General features: G+C 39.9%; 1 protein-coding gene across 2 annotated transcripts in view; it reads right to left on the reverse strand.

Moving 5' to 3' along the window:
- Positions 1-15735, reverse strand: part of LOC100694738 (CD166 antigen homolog) — a 49585-nt gene that overhangs the window by 27437 nt on the left and 6413 nt on the right. For both annotated transcript variants that reach the window (XM_025910705.1, XM_005465876.4), the window contains exons 2-7: positions 9117-9223; positions 8056-8275; positions 6708-6772; positions 2028-2115; positions 1470-1640; positions 83-207 (exon numbers count right to left, since the gene is read on the reverse strand). In XM_025910705.1, the coding sequence (XP_025766490.1) occupies positions 83-207; positions 1470-1640; positions 2028-2115; positions 6708-6772; positions 8056-8275; positions 9117-9223 (776 nt within the window). The remainder of the gene's footprint in view (positions 1-82; positions 208-1469; positions 1641-2027; positions 2116-6707; positions 6773-8055; positions 8276-9116; positions 9224-15735) is intronic.

The following is a 15735-nucleotide window of genomic DNA, read 5'->3' on the forward strand; positions in this document are numbered from 1 at the left end:
AGTGACAAGTCTCTTTTGACCGTTTGGTGGATCAAGAAACATTTTTACTCATCTGCAAGATAAACAATGGGATCTGGCTCACCTTAATGTGAAAAAAGAAGGATCTAGGTGGAGGGTTGCCATCAGCAGTACACTTTAGTGTCACATTATCTCCTTCTATAATGGGCGGCTGTGACATAATCTGGAGAGTAACCTGCTCCGATGGATCTGTAAATATGAAATATTATTCAAAGACACCTTCAACTGACAAATAGATAACTCTCAAACTGGCTCAACTCATTTACCAGGCATAACATAAAATTATTATTATTACTATTACTATTATCATTATCATTATTATTATTATTACTATTATTATGATATGACTGATCATTACTTTATCTACTGAGCGATAGGTATGAATTGAAAGCAATTCACAAATATAAAATTCTCCCATGATGTAGTCCCAGCAAGGACTTAATGATCCAACAGCCCCCTTCCATCTAATCTAACATTCCAGTAACAGAAAAGACAGGAGAGGTGAGAAATGTGGTAATTAGGATTAATCTGTGGCTAAACTGAAAGTAACTTGAACATGGCAGCTATACACCGGTCAAAAGTTTTAGAAAACCCCATTTTTTCCCTTTTTTTAAATCTATTTTTTTTAAATTATGCAGTTTAATGTTTCATTGCACTCTGAAATGAAAGCATAGTACAAATAAGCAATTTCAATGGAAAAAGAAATCATGGAATCAATTTATAGACCAAAATGTATTCTAACTTTAGACTTGATGGGGTTTAAGTCTGGAGACTGGGCTGGTCACTCCATGTTTTCAAGCTTACCATCTGGTTCGTTTTCCTGAGGTAGTTCTGGCATGGCTTGGACTTAAGTTTTGGGTCATTATTTTGCTGTAGGATGAACCAACTACATGCATACCAGAGGGTATTTCATGGAACTGCAGAATGCTGTGGTAGCTGTTTTGTTCTCTACTTACCTTTGTACCATGTTAAGCTATTCATTGGACTTGATCGACTTGCATTGTGATAAATAACTGGAAAAAATTGGGGTGTTCTAAAACCTTTGACTGGTAGTGTATATAATAAAAAAAAATCTATTAAGACAGAAAACATCCCTGAAATGCAAAGAATTTTACATTTCTTCTTGTCAGATTTTAAAATTTACAGAGTTTGGTCTGCTGCAGTGAGAGAGCCCCTGTTCCACACCTATGAAGGGACTCTCTTAAAAAACATGGTGCATGAGTTGAAGCATGCAGTTTTACACACTACGGACTTTCTTCCAACATTTTCTTTGGATTTTATCTAACAGCAATGAAAGCATTTTTTCCATTTATTCCCTAAAAACCTTAAGCATACAAGTATTAAAAACTACTTTGTGGCAATGTAGCTCTATATGAGAAAATGGAAAAAACAGATTTCATATAGTTGTAGTACAGTGATACAGACTGATGTCAGCACTGCCTTCCACTCACAGTGAATGGGAAAAGGTTCCAGCTCAGTCTCCTGATTAATCAGTGTGTGTGTGGCTGCACAGGCAAAGATTGCATCAGCATCCTCTTTGGTGGCTGCATATTGGAGGGAGGAGAGCACGGTGGATAGGCCTGTCTCACGATCCAGCTTCAAGTGGTTAGTGATCACAACAGCTGGAAAGGCAAGATGACAACCACACCAGACACATGTACATACCCACCCAGACAGACAGACAGACAGTCAAAGACACACAGATTTCGTCAGCTGTTACTATTCCAACATTGCTTCAATTTAGACAATGAAAGCCAAGGACTTTCCTATTAATCATAATCAGAATACTTTATTAATCCCTAAGGAAATTATGTAACATTTATTGTAACAATTATGTATTACTGTGTTCCTTCTGACAAGTAAGCAATGAATTTTATCATATATCGTTTTAGCTATTCTCTTGAATAAATATGCTGCCATAGAGATCCCCTAGAGGGATCTCTATGGCAGCAACTTCCACAGTGTGACTGGATAGTTTACAGGTGACCGTAAGGGAAGAAATGCATTACATTTTTGATCATCTTCCAAAAGCTGTCCATTTTTTCTCCACTTGATAGTGGCTGCAGGGTTTGCTTCTGCCACAACACATGTTCCAACCTAAAAATGAAAGAAAACAAAACATAAACAATTCTACACCAACTTGCATTTTTGTCACACTTAATTGCTTTAGATCATTACACAGTGATGATCTTTCTGAAACTGCCATAACTAAATTCAAGTAAGTGAATCCCTCCATTGTTATCTTTTTCAATGCCATGTCTCAAATCAACACAGAACAGCTACCCAATCTTCACTCTCATTGAGGTCGATTATCTTGCTAATAGTGTTACATTGTCAATGTTTACAACCCCGGACACTGTGGCATCTCCGAAAAAGCTGGCAACAATCAGAGATACTTGGTTTTATTCCAGGTATAATTCACAAATGCACATAAAGCAGATAACGCGCAAGCTGCAGAGGAAATTGCATTGCACTTATTTAGAAGATCTTTGGCCTGGAAAAATAATCTGTAGCCGGTACAAACACGACAGGGTGATCACAAACATCCCACAGGGTGATCACAAACATCCCACAGATATGTCATATGTCAAGTACAGCAAGTTTAACAACTGCTGACATTTACTTGGACTCTCTGATTGATCTTTCTGATTTCCTAGGAGTGGATGTGTTTCATCACACAGCCACTCCTGGGAAGATTCACCAATGTTCTAGGTTTCCCCATTGGGAATAATAATCTCTGTGGTTTACTGGAGTCGCAAAGCCTTAGAAATGGCTTTGTAACCCTTTCCAAACTGATAAATGTTAATAACTTTGCTTTCAGAGGTTTCTTTAGATTGAGATTGATCTTTTAATCTATTTAAATTTGTCAGAAAAGTTGTAAGTTGCTGTTTAAGCGATTTCTTGATGCAACTGCTATGAAAAAAAAAAAATCAGGCCTGGGTATGACTAGTACAACTGAACTGAGCTTTAAAAAAACAAAAAAACAAAACTGTGGTTAATCGCAGTTTATTCAAGATTTAATGAGGGCGGAGTGGCAGTTAGGTTTGGGTAGGGTTTCTCCCTTAGTAAATCAAACCATCATTTAAACTGCATTATTTATTTACTTGAGTCTTTAGAACACTACTTAAAGCATAAAAGACATTATTCCAAAATATATTTCCTTCCTACTGTTGCGATCATGGTGGTCGGAGCTAAAAGTAAAACATGGTTAAGTTCAAGATAACATCTAACTTCTAAGTACATAACTTCTAGAAGTTAAACGTTATCTAGATAAACAAGAACATCTGAGCTGCAGTGGCAGGACAAGTGGACCAAAGCTATACCAGCAAAATGCAGCATACATATCCAACAGAAAGTGTGATTGTAGGGGCTAAGTTTTCCATCTTTTTTTTTTTTTTTTTTTCTTCAGTTTATTTTCCTTTCATTTGTCACATCTTATGTGACGTACACATTCAATACTTTCTTTCCCCTCTTTTTTCCCCTACTTCACTTGTTTAGACTATCTGCTATGAAAGTTTCCTCATCTCGGCTTAAAAACAATTACTACTTAATGCCTGCAGAACGGGGTGTTCATTGCAGGGTAGGTGCAGATGGTAGCATGAAACTTTGCACACCGATTTTGATGTCTCATGTGTCGCATAACACAATCTTTGTGGTGTGTTGGCTGATTGTGCACTAGGGCTGCCACAAACGATTATTTTGATAGTCGACTAGTCACCGATTATTTTTGCGATTAGTCGACTAATCAGATCATGCATCCATTGGACATAAATTGTACAGCTTATTGCACCAGCATGCATCTGCTCTTATCTTACAGCTTTAAGTGTTTAAGGTATGTGCTAACTAAAAATAAAGACAAGAGGATAGTTTATTAAATTTAAATGAAATTTGCAGATTGTTTCGGTGGAGTTTAATAAACTCGGCCGTCTGCTCCTTGCTATCTAAAATATAACAGGACACCGGAGTATATTCTCGAGCATCTCACACTTCTGATAATCAGTTGTCTGCTTGACGTTTATTCAGCTGTGTAAAAACTATAATTTTAATCTCAGCCAAACCAATTTACTCAGGAACAAATAAAATACTGAAAAAAGGCAAACAATAACATTTTAAGTTATCTAAGTGACTTATATAGCATGTTTAACCTGAGTAGCGAAAGACGGCGGTGGGTTTGAAAAAAATTTGCCGGGAGTCCGGTGTTCTCACCAGCTCTAGTGAGCCTTGCCCCCGGCTCGCTATCGAGCTGGTGGGTAACAGACGTCTCCAAAAACGTCGGAGCGCTTTTGAAAATATGTGGTGTCTTGATAAACTGAGCAGATATTTGAGGTTTACACAGCTACATTCTCGCCTGAAAATATGTTAAACATTTATTTTGTGACCCAGAAAGAATAATAAGAGTAATATTGAAACTAACTAGCTGCCGCCATTGTTGGAAACTGAGCTGGGCTAGCAGGAGGGGCTATGCGCTTACCTGCTGCTCTCTGGCAGGCAGCTCCATGCCCTCCTGGGTTTTAAATGCACCTTAGAACACACATGCATCAACACTACATATGACCGGGCAGAGGAAGGTTTGGAGTCTTCTCACACCCCTGTTCTCTGCGGCCTGCTGGAGCGGGGGGGCTGGGAGGAGGAGTTGGCCGTCCGACTGGGGTATGGAATGTGGGGCCTCCCTGCTGCTGCGGAGTCGGGGCGGTCTGCTTCCCCCCACCGCAGGGAAAAGGGTAACACCACCTGGGTCTGGGTGCAGTTTCCCCCTCCAGGGGCAAGGGTACCTAGACCCGGGGCGTAGAGTACGCTTGGGGAGTGTGATTGTGTGTACAATGTCTCTCTATGTCTGTCTCCACGTTGGGTGAGTGTTGAGTAATTGCATATGAGAGCATGAGGGTGGGAATGGATGTTTGTATCTGTGTGTGCCTGTATGTCTGTGTCTATATGTCAGGTTGGGTATCAGACGCCACCTCTCTGGGGACATCTCAGGCCCTCCAAGGTATGGAGGTCTATCTCCCCCCACCACTTCCCCTGCCAGTGGCAGACGCCCTCAGACATTGGTGCGTTGGTGGTTCTTTGTGTCCGGGGATGGGCGTCCAGGTACACACCGGCTCACTCCTTGGTGGCTGCTTATCGGGGCCTGGAGCCTGGGGCTCGCTCAGGCCACTTCGGGGGTGGGGTGCCCTCGGCCTCTCGGCCTGGGGCTCGGTCACTCTGGCACAGCTGGCTGCCGGCAGAGCTCACGGGCATGTCACTGCAACCCCCCTGGCTTCTGCTCCGCGGCTGCTGAGTGACCCCTCATCTGGGACGCTCCTCAGCTCTTTCTGGGATAGTGGCGCGGCTGCCCCTCTGTTGGTCTTCCTTGGTCTCTTGTGCTCTGAGGGCCTCTGGATGTCTGGAGTCTTGATCTCCTCCATACCTGCTTCATGCCCTGGAGGACGGGGCTGTGGCTCCCCACACCCTCTAGCAGATCATTACATGAAGGAACCTTTTAAAAACAAGCGCGCTCATGCTCACAGGTGTACACACGGGTGCTCACACACACAAACTACACCCTTTTTGGCTCCTACCTCAAAGCACACTGTGCGCTGTCGATCTTATGTGCTGCACAATAATGTTTAATGTTTAGTATTTACTGTTATATTCCCATATATCATCGTGATGATGTTTATTCTATTGCTCTCGTTTTCTTCTGCTTGTTTTCTTTTTTCTTTCTCAACAGGTGATCCAGGTGATTGATATATGTATTTTTTGTCTGCTTATTTTGTTGGTTTTTGTTTTTTGCCCTTTATCCCCGTCCCTCTTCTCCGCTGTTTTTTCCCCCTCTTTCTTTCTCCCTTTTCTTTTCCTCATTCAAGTCTGTCCCGTATCTAGCAAGTGAAAATAAAAAAAAATAAAATAAACAATAAAAGGTGAATCAAACAGACCATTACGGCAAGGCTGGGTCCATTTGGTAAAGTAAATCCGTTGGGTATCTTTCTTCACCTTCAGACAATAATTCTGATGGCAAAAGAACCAAACGGGACAGGCAAAAAAAAAAAAGAAAAGAAAAAAGCTTCAAACGACGCGTCGACTATTAAATTAGTCGTCGACGATTTTGATAGTCGACATAATCGTGACTAGTCGACTAATCGTGGCAGCCCTATTGTGCACATCTCAATTTTTTAACCTGGCATGATGTGCTGCCAGGAAGCAAGTCGCTTCAAATTAAAAAAAGAAATCTTATGAAAGGTCTCTGTTGTAAAGACAGACAATGTAATTTTATACATACAATGTTACAATGATGCCATTGGTTACTGTATAATATGCCCTAGATGTTATAAAGCTTCTCTTCAGCCTAGTATAATCCACAAAGACAACTTCAGTAAAAGCAGCGGTTAAACTGTGGATCCAGTACTGTTAAGACAAAATTCTCTAAGCTGATACTATTTCATGTATAATGCTGAAGCAAGCTCTTAGTACTTTCACAAGTAAAGTAAAAAGCACACTGTGACAAGATTAGACGTGGCCTTGAGAAGGAGCAGTCTGACAGTGACTGTCAACAACAAAACCTGCCCTCTCTCTCTCACACACACACACACACACACACACACACACACCTAATACTACATAACTAGATTTTGCAAACATTTCTGTATACACAATTCACGTTGCATCATGGAACAACTTCACACATCTGATGGACAAACACTGAGACTTACCGCTGTTAATTTGTCTTTCTGTAATAATTTACTTTTGTCCATAATCTGCACTGATGATGGCTTCTCTGCAAACAAAAGGACAAAATCAAGGTTTGGAATTAAATTAAATTTTTAGATTGCACCAAATTACAACAAAAGTTGCCTCAAGGCACTTAATATTATAAAGTAAAGACCCTAAAATAATACAGAGAAACCCCAACACTCAGACAACCACTAATGAGCAAACACTTTGGTGACAACGGGAGGTATGCTACTAGCCATGCTACTAGCGAGTCGGATACTAGCTAAGCTAAGCTAGCGAATCTCTAAATACACACTGAATGAATACTGTGAATATAACTAGCAAGTTAATCAGCAGAGAATATACTTTGGATAAAGCACGTGAAGATTACACTATGAAATAACACGCTACATACAACTTTTAATTTAAATTGGCTACACAAAAATACCACTGTGCATTGTAACAGGAACAGGAAGTGATACACTAATGCAGAGAGCCAACACCCACATATATTTTATATTATATCACATATAATATAAAATATTATATAATTCAATTGCAATTTGCCTCCTGTTCCATCTTTATACCCTGTTTCACAGTTGAATTTGCAAAACCCATAAGCTGGTGATACATCAGGACTTTTGGGAAGAGAAATCTTGATTCCAAACTGTATTTCCTTAAGCACATAAGCCACAAAAGTGCCAAATCCACAGTGGATAACACTTTTTAACAGCTAATTTATAGCTGCTGTAAGCTGTTTGCTAGCCAAACTGCATACAAATATACTGACTAAGCTTGACAAATATAATTGGTTTGGGTTAACTATTGAGTGCTAAAAATTAAATTAATTTCAGTTTTATTTATAAAGTGCCAAATCACAACAGCAGTTGTGGTGCTTTTTATTATAAGGTAAGCCCCTACAATAATGAAGAGAAAACAAGAACACCTGAAGAGTCACATGATCCCCCATGAACAAGCACATCGGCGAAGTGGGAAGGGAAAACTCCCTTTAAACAGCCAAACTTAATGTGCACTTTACAATGACCTATTCACTTTTGTAAAGGCAGACTACCTGGCTAGGTGTGTTTGTGTTGTCTGTGAGTGTAACCATGAAAAGACAAGACTTTCAGTTAGACTCTTGTTGCATAAATGACATTTGAAAGGAATGACATGAATTAACATGAATTTGACATGAATTAAAGTTGCAAAAAGATTATAAATATTATTATGTCACACTTTTACAAAAAGCTTGCTTTGGTTTTTTGGTTTTTTACAAAAATAAAGTTTATACTGCCTTGGTAAATAATTAAATGGGGGGAGCAAATTCAAGATTGTAGTTAAGCTTACTGTAAACAACAACAGAGGCGGGATACTCCATGAGGTTGGTGTCTGACACCACCATGCAGGTGAAAGTCCTCTGGTCTTTGAGTGAGGCCTGGGTAATGAGCAGGCTGAAGTCCCTATCGATGCTGACCCGTTGAGCATAACCATCTGTGGCCTGAACTGTGGCCTGGTCACTGCGAGCCTGTTTGATTAACAAATCACCAGGTGTGCCATCATCTTTTTCCTAAAATGTAAGGCAACAGAAGAATAAGACAAAGAAGACAGGGTTTGTCAAATCTGTACAAATCTTCATTCTTCAAGCGTATTTATATAGACATGCACAAATGTAGAACAATTTTAAACAACGCATTTAAGCTTTCATTCAAGCATTCTCCAAGTAGAACGTTCAAATGTATCACATATGTGCTAATTAGAATAGGTGTACACTGCTAACTCATAATGCAAAATTCAACAGGTCATCTCTGCCAGGTAATCTCTTTAATTACAGTGTGGATTAAGTGGAGCCATATTTATCTGACTTCTTTAAATAAGTCTTGAAGACACTAGCTGTAGATTTATGACGGACATAAGCCTAAAGTTTTGCCCTAGACAGGACACTCTCTCATAGTTTTATATTATTCAATCCCTTAAGCTGGGCATACACTGTGCGATTTTTGACACAACAACCGTGAAAAGAGCTGGATGGACATTGCTGCTCCATTGCAGCTGCCTGGTCAATGTGTTTCATTAGCAATTTAGCAAAGTTGATGGTGGTGGTGTGTGTCTGTGTGAGTGAAAGACAGAGAGGGAGAGAGAGAGACAGATTTTGTGTTATAAGCTTCATGTTATGGACGGACAGTGTGAGCACTCGGGTCGCATCAGAGCATCGGGCCGTATAGTGTGAGACCATGCATTGTGACTTACGAACTTCTAACCCCTGTGATTCAATCGTACAGTTTGAGCAGAAGCTGAATAATGCAACTGAAAAAAAACTGCATAGTGTATGCCCAGCTTTAGACTGCATGGTGATATTCACACAGCTGGCTGCTTATTTCACAACTAACTCAATATCAGTGTATACTTACATATTTCCACTTGATGAACATCAGATCTTCTGGTGGTGGAGCTCCACCATTGCATGGCATAACAATGGTTTCTCCATACAAAGCAGTCAAGTTTGCCGTCGCCTTTACTGCATAACAAAAGACCACAACTTGTTAGAATAAATGCACATATAAAGTGCTAACATCTGCCATTTAACTGGAAAAAAACCCCAACACATTCTTAGTAACATGTGTACAACAACAGCTGGCATTTTGAGTACTGCTTGTTTGCACCCTGATTAGCCAAACCTGGGTACATGAACATATCCATGTAGCTCTTTTCCCCTGACTCAATCCATCCTTGTGTACATCAAACCCTAACAGTGTTACACTTCCAAGATGTTAAAAACTCCTGAGATCATAAGAAACCCAGCAACAACAAGAAGCATTAATGTACCAGTAGGTCAGTGAGCAGCTCCTCCCAACTATAACTGTCTTAAAATGCCTGGGTGTTAATAAGTGAGTCAAACTATACCACAATATCCTGTCACTCCAAATGTGATGTGAGATACCACATGCATCACAATGATCATGTGTAATGTCAGAGAAGTAAGAAAATTGGTGGAAAAAGATGGATGGAAAACAATTTAAAACAATTTTGCTTGTTTCCCTGACCAGTTTCTTGTCACTGAATTCTGCATTTCTACAAAAAATATATATTAACTGTTAAAAACAAAGCATGCTGAAAAACTGAGTACAAACACTCAAATATTACTGAGTGAAATTAGCCAAAAATATAGAAAGTGAGAATGGTAAGAGAAAGGCTAACAAAAACATACAATGACGTTTTTTATTTTTTATTATGATGAAAATGTTAATGTAGCCCTGGCTATTTGTTAAGGTTTGAAGTGACTTTGTGGAGTTATTGTTCAGAATTTCACCCTGCTCAGTAGCGAGTAAAAAAAAAAGAAAAAAAACTTTGTTTAGTATAGTTTCTGTGTAACTGTATAAGTCGGTTCTATAGATGTTGAATGTAGCTTTGTTTAAAGTTATACTATATGTGTAAAATTTATTTTGGCTCTAAGCAAGTTGCTGTTTGAGTTCTTTAAAGAGTGCAGATGTTGCCGATCCATGGAACCAGCACCTCAATACAGAGATGTGAGATATAACGAAATATATCAGATGACGATATCAAAACATGTACTGTTTTTTATATTATACTCTATCGTTTATTTTGTGCTGTCGCAAAAGACACGGTTTACTGTGATATGTTTTTATTGCTTTAGATGATATTTTGCAATAGTCACCACGGTACAGCAGAAGGACCAGGCAGAACAAATCGAAGAGCTCGTTCCTAAACGAGCGCCTACCTCTGTGGCGTGGAATCACGCAAGAATCACGTTAAAGAGTACAGAGAGAGTTTACGAATCAGAGGCAAATATGAGCCAGGTCCTCATAATAAACCTCAGACTCAAACATTAGAACAGGCTTTTCCCCGTGGTACGCCATGTAATAAAGACTCACAGAAAAATAATCATGGCTATTACAAGTTACATCTATAAATATATGGTTTCATGCAATGCCAAAACAATTGACTCCAAGTGCACAAACACTTCACATAAGTTGACTTGCCTCATTTATGTTATCATTTTATATGTAGACAACGCTGCAACAACAGTTTTGTGGACAAGCTGAACATCGCACGCCTATATTAGCTTAACGGTGCACTTGAGAGACTGGACACTCTGCAGTCAATGTTTGCAAGCCGCCATACAGGAGCAGTAATGATGGCTGGAGGCATCAGGGAAGCTTATGTGCAATTGTGTGGAGTCATCCAGTGTGTGTCACTACGGGATAACACCATGTAAGGTCCATATTTGTTAATCTAATCTAAATGTAAAAAAAAGAAATGGTACTTTTGATGTGGTGATGATATAAACTATTCACTAAATTTGTAGGAATTGCATAATAATAATTTTGCTCATATCGCATAGTCCTACAAAACAGGAAGTCTAGATGGTCTCTCTGTTTAAAAACGCCCAGTCCAATCCAGTCCAGGGGACTTGCCTCGTTTTAACTGCCTCTATCCTCTGGTTTTCTACATTGGTTAAAAAAAAAAGGAGCCCCAAGTAGTCTTGCACTTCAGGTATTTACAGCTCCAGTCACTACTGACGCACTCCAGAGAATGTATGCAATACACTGAATACCAGATAAAGTTGTCACTGACAATCGGCCCAAGTTCACAAATTAGGTTTTCCGATTAGACTCCGGCACATCTGCAATGAAAGCATTTGCTCTAAACTCTGACTACATCTTACACAACCACAGCAGAGTTGGTGATTGGAAGACATTGAAGGCATTGAAAATTTCTCTGATGCAAGCTTGATATATAAGGGACTATGTTCATGCTAACTCTTGCAACTTCCAAGTCTCAATACTCTTTAAGGTCTTGGACTTAGGGGTGAGCGATATATCAAATATACTGTATCACGGGTTTTTCCATATACGATGGTTAAAATGGCTTTATCGTAACCATTGAGTATAAATTGCCATGGCAATATCAAGCTGTCTGCATGCAATTCACTGTGAGCGTTTTTTCTCCCAAACTCTGTGAATGCATCATTAATTTCCCCCTCCCAACTGGAAAATTTTCTACCTGGTGCACCGCGGTGAATTCGTGCTTCATGTCCTTTTTTGTTGCTGTGATCATTTGCTGGTAAAGGTCTAGTGTTGACCACAGAAAGAAACATACTGTGACAGTACAGTCGTTAGTAAAAAACAAAACAAAACAAAACACTGAGGGGTCGATTTGAATGAGTATACCAGCTCAATTTTAGGCAGTAAATGGCTAAAAATAACATTTGTTTTTGGAGGTTATTTAAACATATTGTGATATATATCATGTATCGTGATGTAGCCAAAAAATATTGTGATATTAGAGTTTCCTCATGTCACCAACTTGGAATGTGAATACCACAGGCTGCAGTCTTCAGAGCAGGGTGAATCCAAGCCAAAGCCTTTGATTTAAAAATTAAAAATACACAAAACATATTTCTATTCATCTGAAAGAAAAAAAAACCCAAAGTATTTCTTTCCGTCATTTCCTTGCTTTTAAAAAACCTAAGATGTGACATATCCCTCTGTCTTTCAGAAGACCATATATAAAATCAAAGTTAAAATTATATAAACTTCTTGATCAACTGCATGCTGGCCCATGGCTAATCCTAGATGTGATGCCCTAGAGAAGCACAGACGGATGGAAAGGCAAGTGCCCTTGAGAATTAAGGGTAATTAATTCTATATGGGAAAATGGCCTTCTGTAGACTCAGCAGGCTGTTGAGGCACCGGCATGTCTGGAGAGAAACAGAATATCCTCTTGTTCAAAATGCCCTTCATTATTTACAACTCATTTAATTAGACAAAAAATAATGCCCAGTACAAGAACTTGTTTTCTGAGGTCCGAAACATGTCCAACAGGCAAGTAAACCAATTAAAAACTAAGACAATGTGACCTGCGGATGTCCTTCCTCCTTATACATGTTACTGTGCATAGCACAAGGCACCAGTGGTGGACCTGCCAATTCTAGTTTTCTAAGGAATGCTGAGCAATGCTGGGCAGTGAACACAGGGCCCACTAGAGGACGTTGGGTCTTCGTGCCACCATGATGAAGTCTGTTTCTGACTATTTGGTCAGTGACATTCACAACCGCTTCCTTGTTATTCCCATGTCGACACTGAATTTTTACTTTTGTGGTTCCTAAATTATGGAGTTCCAGCACATAATCTGGTCCCTTTCAAAAAACCAAAATACCCCCAAAAAACCCAACAACTTTTCTCCAGAGCACATCAACATTAGTACCAGAGGTCTATTTTTAATCTTTCTTTTTTTATTGTCTTTTTTCCATGTTTCATTATTACATGGGATGGGTGTGTGTGTGTGTGTGGTGGTGGGGGGGGGGGGGGGGGGGTACGAAAGGTACAAAACTTTAAGGCTGACTCAGGTGTTAGGTAATGGCCCCTTCTCTCTCTCTACAGGCCTGACCAGAGGACATGATATGGTTGCCATGGTGATGTGAGAAGTGACATCTCCTTATAGGGAGATGTCTGAAAGGTGCAGCCTGAGATGTGGTCTAAAGGCTTCCCTCCAATGTTTGACCAATCGTGTTAACATTAATAATAATAATAATAATAATAATAATAATGGATTGCATTTATATAGCGCTTTTCAAGGCACCCAAAGCGCTTTACAATTCCACTATTCATTCACTCTCACATTCACACACTGGTGGAGGCAAGCTACAGTTGTAGCCACAGCTGCCCTGGGGCAGACTGACAGAAGTGAGGCTGCCATATCGCGCCATCGGCCCCTCTGGCCAACACCAGTAGGCGGTAGGGTAAAGTGTCTTGCCCAAGGACACAACGACCAGGACAGAGAGCCCGGGGATCGAACCGGCAACCTTCTGGTTACAGATGAGCTTCCCAACGCCCGTGGCTCAGGGGGTTGTGTTTATTGCCTGGGCCCAGCAGCCTTTGTCTCTGAGCCAGAGAGACAGAGGTCCACAGTCCACATAAAACAAGTGGAAATTCTGACAGTCTGATAATAAATTGTGAAAACTTATAATTTGAGCATATTTGCCTTTTCTCATGAAAAAAAACCCCCAAAACAACAATAGCAACTTTCAAGGTAAACATCACATAGTACTTCACAACAAAATAGACCAAAGTGGGGTGTGCGTAATTATTCCACCTTTTGCTGCAATTACAGCTTCCAGTCTTTTAGGGTATGTCTCTACCAGCTTTGCACATCGAGAGATTGAAATCCTTGCCCATTCTTCTTTGTAAAACAGCTCCAGCTCAGTCAGATTAGATGGACAGCGTTTGTGAACAGCAGTTTTCAGATCTTGCCACAGATTCTCGATTGGATTTAGATCTGGACACACCCCACTTTTCAGTTATTTATTTGTAAAAAATGTTTGGAATGATGTATGATTTTCGTTCCACTTCTCACGTGTACACCACTTTGTATTGGTCTTTCATGTGGAATTCCAATAAAATTGATTCATGTTTGTGGCTGTAATGTGACAAAATGTGGAAAAGTTCAAGGGGGCCGGATACTTTTGCAAGCCACTGTACATGGCCTAAGGGGCATGTTAGGGACATAAAGATTTCAAAGTTTATTGATATAAGTTTGTGCTTGTCCATGAAGAGCTCTAAAAGCCAGAATGTTGAAATGGACTCTCTAAATTTAATGGGGATCCAGTGCAGCTAGGTCAGCAACGGCATGACCTCAGTACTTGGAAGACTTTGTCAGCACCCTTGCAGCATCATTCTAAACAACTTACAGATGTTCCAAGGAGTTTTTTCTTAGACAAGCAACCAGTGATTTAAGGTAACCTAAACATAATGAAATAAATGAATGCAGGGGTAGGCAACCTTTCTAATGATGAGTGCCATATAATCGCATTAGCAATAAATTTAATAATGCTCTATATTAACAGTTGCACACTATATAGAACAACTTTATAGAATTATATTTGTTCGCAGATGTTGGCAGCTATCAACGAATAGTTATCAGCTATTTTGAAATAAACAAAAAAAACAAAACACTTTTTATCCATAACAAGAATTTCATGACAGCAAATGAACTGTACAACAGAAAATGCAAATGCTATTTATGGTCTCCTCACAACAATGATAAGAAAAATAAACTGGGCCAATATGGCATGTTTTTTAATACAGAGATACACATGTTAATCTGATCTCTGGTCTCCCACTCACAGACACAGGTCTCCGAGTGTCCAGCATTCAGACAGCTACCTGAGGACACTGATGTGAGAGAAATACTGTCAATAAGGCCTCTGCAATGTTCTGAAGACAGTTAAACTTGTCAGGTAGTGATGTCCAGCAGGTGAAAATGCAAGCTCCAAGAACACGCACAGCTGTGGATTCCCGCTGCATCTGTAGTTCTGCAAACTTTGACCACCACAGACTCGAGCTTTTCAGTTCAATCAGCTGCATTTCGATGTCCTCTGTGTCCAGGTAGTTAATGCAAGACAAATCCAGCTGCTCATTAAAGCTTTCTGGTTTGATCAGAAAAGAAAACATTTGTCCATACACCTGAAAGTCCCGAAAACGCATTGTGAATTCTGTCTCGAGTCTACAGATGTATCAGTGCATTTCCGTGGTGCTGATGCTGCACTGAGCGGACAGCTCCTGAAGCATTTGAAGTGTCGGAATGTGGAAATTTCAACATCACTTGAAAAAACTGCCAGCTAGCAACGTCCCTCTCTCCGGTAGGCTAAGTGATTTTTAGCCAATTACAAGTTGAATCTGGTAGTTGGGATTGTTAGCTAAGATAGTGTCATTAAGAAGCGGCACAACTAATGAGTCTATGCGAGCTAATTTGCGATGTGCACCACTGTCCCGGCCATTTATTTTTCAATGCACCTTCTCAGATTAATTCACTGCGTGTCGTGCCCAGGGCTGGACTGGGACAAAAAATCGGTCCGGGCATTATGACTAGAGACCGGCCCACCAGGTATTATAGGAAAAGCCATAAAGCCTTTGAATGAAAACAGACGCTGTTGTGACAGTGATGTACACTGTCTTGTTGGTATATGTATGATTTCTAGACATTTTATGTCAGATAAAAACTTTGGTT

The sequence above is a fragment of the Oreochromis niloticus genome, linkage group LG10 (assembly GCF_001858045.2).
Source record: "Oreochromis niloticus isolate F11D_XX linkage group LG10, O_niloticus_UMD_NMBU, whole genome shotgun sequence".
Classification (NCBI taxonomy): Eukaryota; Metazoa; Chordata; class Actinopteri; order Cichliformes; family Cichlidae; genus Oreochromis; species Oreochromis niloticus.